We start from the raw sequence: 5,335 nt of genomic DNA on the forward strand, positions 1-5,335 counted from the left end.
TAGGGTACAAGTGGGTTTTCAAGAAGAAAACCAACATGGATGATAAAGTACAGACTTATAAAGCGCGACTAGTGGCAAAAGGTTTCAAACAAATTCATGGTACATACTATAATGAGACTTTTTCACAAGTTGCAGGGGTGTATTGCTGATTTGATTAGTGATTTCTATTAATTCATCAAAATCTCTTAGATTATGTTAAGATTTCTGAAATCATAAAATACACTAGCAACTCTATCAAAATCTACAATTTTATAAAATACAAAAAAAATCAGGGACTTTTGAATATCACCAAATTTTAATGGATTTTTTAAAATCTAAATTAAATACCACTAAATTTTAATAGACTTTTTAAAATCTAAATTGAATATCCCCATATTATTTTTTTGAAAAAAAATCGATTTCTATTAAACATCATCATATTTTAAAGGATTTTTTAGAATTCAAATCAAATATTTTAAAATTTTTAAAATCTAAAAAAATCTTTTAAAATTTCAATTGAATACACCCTTAACTATGAGGGGAGCAGTCGTCTTGGACATCTCACCTCACAACTCCCCTCACATGAATTGGAGTACTCGTCCTAATATATCTCCGATTTTAAAGTTAAGAGTATCTATAATTGTCATCAACTCTATTTTTATCAAAGATGCTAAATGATGCACATTCATATACGTGAGATCATTGTTTATTCGACAGTCTGATATAAATTCCGATGTCATTTGAATAACACGATTGAGTTTTAGGTATAAAACAGGTTAAGATCATCTGGTAACAAGATACAACTAAATAAATTACTTGGCAGATAGCCAGAAGATACAAAGATACACACAGTTCCTACAAATGACTGAGAAATATAATTTATAATATACATCTTACTGATGAAATATAACTTAAAGAGTTTCATTCTGGTCTTCTCATTTTGATATTAAGAGGAACTTCCTTGTACGACTGAACCTTCACTGCTGCTTTTCTTGCTGGTCGCCCAATTGAATTTCTTCTCAACTCTAAAGGATCATATTTACGGATATAATTCTCATAGTTTTCTTCTTTTTTGATGGACGGCTTACTCTCAGAAGTTTCAGTTTCTTTATGCAAAGGACTTTCTGCCAGTTGCTGAACCGAATAGTTAATATCTTCCAACTCAAACAAGTTCTCTTTAAGTTCCTGCTCACAGGATTTAACCCTAGCAGATTGCCTTCTTAAACATCGCCTGAATAATGTTTAAGAACACACATTCAGTAATCTACTTAAAATTTGAGGAGAAATGCTGGGGGTATAAACAATAATAACATTTTCTTTCTGGTAACTAGCTTGGTGAATCATTTGGAATGACTGGGTCAAATACAGGAAGGGAAGAGATAGAAGCCAAAAGATGTCCCGATAATCAGGACACCGAGAAGAATGCATTCAACCAAAGGCATAGCTTAACTAGTTGAATGTTAAGTTAAAGTAATTAAGCAAAGTTGAAAATGATTTACATTATAAGATGTAGACTTAAAGCATCTTCAATGGGGTTGGCTAATAGATTAAAAATATGACGGTCTAATATTTTACTAAACCTGTTCTACTGAAACGGTGTGGACCAAAAAGTTGGCTTTATTTTAAAAATAGTAGATTATATTATTTTAACTTTTTATAAATAGCAGGAGATGACATGAATTTTACTACAGCTCTTTACAAGTTCAGCATAAATGGCCAACATTCTGGGGTTGACTATAATTTTACCCAAGGGAAATGACCCGTTTGAGAGATGTCAATTTGATCGTTTATGTATAATTTTTAATTTTGGAATGCCACATTTCTAATTAAGCTAAGGGCTTTTAGCGCCAGTGATACTCTTACCTCTTGTTTTCAGCCATCTCATTTTCGGCAACTTGTTGAGATGTTAAAGGGCCCATAGCTGCAGTATATCCAGAATTGCATGTGGTTAAATATAGATTTGATTTAAACGAAGAAATTTAGACTTTTTCTCATAGTTAGCATTTACATAGACTTCTTAATGGACGCCTTCTTCTGCCAGTACATGAGGTGCTATCTCTGGTAGATTTGAGTTTCATACATTCTTCATCTCCATGCTTAATGAACAAAGTGACACAAGTATTAGTGATAAATATGCTGTAGGAAAATCCTAACACTACTCTATCAAAACAGAAAGAGATTTAATAAAATACCCGAGAGACATTGCTAAATCCATTCATCTTGCGATTCTTCTGGAAAATGATAAATTTAAAAGACTTAAGAAGTTATCAATAAGCCAATTTAAAATTCAAGCATGGACATGAACTTATTATCCTTAAATTATATGTTTATTCACCAATAAACTGAGGATTGAACACAAGACAGGCTAAAGTATCTTTGCAAATTTGCAGTCACGTTTGAAGTAATCAGAAATAAAAGTATCTAAACTACCGGCTGCAGCCTGTTCCCCAAAAATTATATTTAGAGAAAAGAAAAGATAGCGAAAGACGTTAGCGGAAGCTATATAAATTCCCGAGTTTTCTAGAAGGCTAGAGAAAGTCAAGATATGGGAGTGTTAGTGGCTATGGTTTTAAGACACTTAAAATAGCTTATAAGGGTTATACCTCTCAGATACATGTTTGTTTTGCATCCACAACCTCTTATAAGCGACCTTTAAAGAGGCATTAAAAAAGTAGGCGGTGTAGCACATTTTTTTTTATATAAGAGGTATTAGCCAAAGGCCCAGAAGAACCAAGTTGTTAACTAGGTGAAAAACAGTGAATGTGTTATATAATCTTATAAGCCTGTTTGTCTGTTTTGTCTTTATCTTCAAATTTTTGAATGATTAGGTTGGAACTGTTAATTCCTAAAGCAAACTTTTTAAAAAATTTCAGATTATGCATGAAAAAAGTCTACATTAATAAACTTTTATCTCCAAATTAAAACAATGTTGAGTAAATGGTTTCTCGAAATATTTTTCACCATAATTCACTCTTTTTGTTTCTTGTTGCGAAATTCATTTTTTAGCATTTGTAGTATTATTATAAACTTATCCGGAGCTGTTCCTTTCTAGGTTGCTCAAACAATCTGTGCATCTGATAATATACATTCTGCTAATGATAAAAGATGAGTCAGCAATAATCAAGAGGAGGAAAATCCCCTAGACTCTTCTGAAAGTGATGTCTCACATATGTAGTGTTCGAGTTATGTGCTGGAGTAGGGACTAGTTCTTTCTTTACTAATATAAGTTTGCTCCACAACTGCTAGTGATTTTTCGAAGATCTTAATCTGTCCTACAAAATCTGAGTATTCCTCTATTCTGTCAGCAGACAAGTTCAATGACACTTCTCCGTGATTTTAATATCTGAGAGTAAATTTGTAGTGATATGACAAGATGTTGAAGAACTCCGGTGCGAATTCAAAAAAGTTGCATGTTACAGAAGTAGAACATATTGTTAATTTTTTTTTCTTTATGCAAATTTCTAAATTAGACTGAAAGTTTGTTTTCACCATGCCCTAAGTAGTCTTACTGCCATTCCCTAATAAAACTACTATTTTCTTATAATGGTTTTTTGGTTGTAAGAGACCGATACTGAGTTTTTCCAAATAACAAGCAAATATTGTTTTTTAAGCATTATTATACGTCATGCATATGCTTGGTGTTGGTGGGATATCAAAATTTTGGATGTCAAGTCACCAAGTGTCTAGACATGTCAAGATGTTCAAGAATAAATATATGACAGAAATGTCTAACATATAACGTATATGTATATTAGTTTTCCTGGTTTGAAATACACAACATAATTTAATAGCTACTGTGTAATAGTCCATACAGCGGAGAAAGATCTTACCTCAAGTTCCGTGTTCTTTGCTTTGAGCAAGGCGTCCTTGCAAACAAGTTCATGCTGAAGCGATTTTAACTGCAACAAACAGTAATTCATTTGTCATATCATAGAAATATGAAAATTTGACCTTTGAGTATAGAGTAGATAAAATGTATACATTGGACGCAATTCATTAATAAAAAATACTGAAACTTTTGACATATTTTCCAAATTTGACCATTTTAACTTTAAGGTTCGATTTCTATTAGTCCTGAAGGGTTAAAGTTGTCATATGGCCTATACAAAATGCAGCTTAAACCTCGGACAAATGAAGGTATAGTTTGAGTCTAACCTTTTCTTTACCCAAATTAAGTTCCTGCAAAGATATTACAAGTATTCAGCACAATATGTACATAATTAAGTCAACACATTTATAAGTACATCAAGTATAAAAAAGTGTAAATCACAAACCGCTAGCATATGACTATTTGACTGAGCAAGACTCCAATTCTGCAACTGCAATTTTTGAAGAGTTGTGCGCAATTTTCTCAGCTCAATTCCACCCACTTCAATAATTTTACTGTTAGAAAAATTCAAACTCATAAGCAAACATAATGATACTTGAAAAAAGCAAAAAGAATTGCATAGAAAAAGCAAAGTGTACTTCTTGTCTCCAAGGAGTGACTTCAAGGCCCTGTTTTCCTGTTGGAATGAAAACATTTCGAAAAATCAAACAAACTAAAATTATACAATCTAGTAAACACAATATAAATGAAAACAGGACACACACGAAAACACAATGTAAGGTTGAAATTACCTGAAGAAGGCTATCAATGTACTCTTTAGTTGAAGAATCGATTATTTGTAGATTTTCGACTTTTACCGGAGACTTTTGTTGAGGTTGGGGCACTGAATTGGTGATATCTGAAAGCCTTTTCCTTACTATGCTTCCCAAAGATGACATTTTTACACCTTTAGCGTCCCCCTTCATAATTATACTAATATTCGTAATAAGAGTCGAATTAAATTAAATGGGCATTCAAGATTTTGAAAAAAAGATGAAACCCCGAAGCAAATTGAAGTGAAATGTCAGGGAGAGATTCAATTTGTGTCGTTGGTGTTTTTTCATAAACCCTAAAAAAGTTCAAATTGGGGAAAAGTGAGAGTCAACAATAGAAAGGGAAAAAGCAAATTGAAAAAATGAAATTAAAGAATGAGAAAGAAGTTTAGATTATATATTTATTAACGGTTATCCGTAGCTATTGCCGGTGGCTGGGAGCTTGTCCGAACCCATTGGTTCAAAAGCTGGAATTATATGGGCCGGGTTAAGTTTGCATGACCCTCACCTATTGATTCAGTGTCATATGAACTTGAAAACTGAAAAATGGACTAGGGGCCTGTTTGACCGTCCGAAATAAGTAACTTATTAACTTATAAGCCCGTAAGTATTTATCGACGAGTGTTTGTCGACCCAACTTATAAGTTGAATTCACAACTTCTAAGTTGATAAGTTGAATGTTAGTAACGACGTACTTTTTCAGGAGGACGTCCAG

The 5,335-nt window shown here is 32.6% G+C and overlaps 1 protein-coding gene across 2 annotated transcripts; it reads right to left on the bottom strand.

Annotated features, from left to right (window-relative positions):
- Positions 1-698: 698 nt before the first annotated feature.
- Positions 699-5,108, bottom strand: LOC141668422 (uncharacterized). 2 transcript variants are annotated; one of them, XM_074475305.1, is made up of 9 exons: positions 4,600-5,106; positions 4,447-4,484; positions 4,254-4,362; positions 4,135-4,158; positions 3,810-3,878; positions 2,172-2,210; positions 1,988-2,075; positions 1,843-1,900; positions 699-1,210 (listed from the first exon to the last, which is right to left on the bottom strand). In XM_074475305.1, exons 1-9 carry the CDS (start codon positions 4,771-4,773, stop codon positions 901-903), a joined length of 909 nt encoding a protein of 302 aa, XP_074331406.1. In that variant the 5' UTR covers positions 4,774-5,106; the 3' UTR covers positions 699-900. The 2 variants fall into 2 exon arrangements, with proteins under 2 accessions (XP_074331406.1, XP_074331407.1); XM_074475306.1 differs by lacking the exon at positions 2,172-2,210 and having other exon boundaries at positions 4,600-5,108.
- Between the last annotated feature and the right edge of the window lie 227 nt (positions 5,109-5,335).

Source organism: Apium graveolens, chromosome 6 (genome assembly GCF_009905375.1).
Source record: "Apium graveolens cultivar Ventura chromosome 6, ASM990537v1, whole genome shotgun sequence".
Lineage (NCBI taxonomy): Eukaryota > Viridiplantae > Streptophyta > Magnoliopsida > Apiales > Apiaceae > Apium > Apium graveolens.

Excerpts from the sequence above, each read along its gene's own strand:
- LOC141668422 (XM_074475305.1), bottom strand. The coding sequence starts at position 4,773 with ATGAAGGGGGACGCTAAAGGTGTAAAAATGTCATCTTTGGGAAGCATA. Across the intron at positions 4,485-4,599 it reads ACATTGATAGCCTTCTTCAG|GAAAACAGGGCCTTGAAGTC; the intron begins GTAATTTCAACC and ends TCATTCCAACAG. Across the intron at positions 3,879-4,134 it reads TTAATTTGGGTAAAGAAAAG|TTAAAATCGCTTCAGCATGA; the intron begins GTTAGACTCAAA and ends TGTTTGTTGCAG.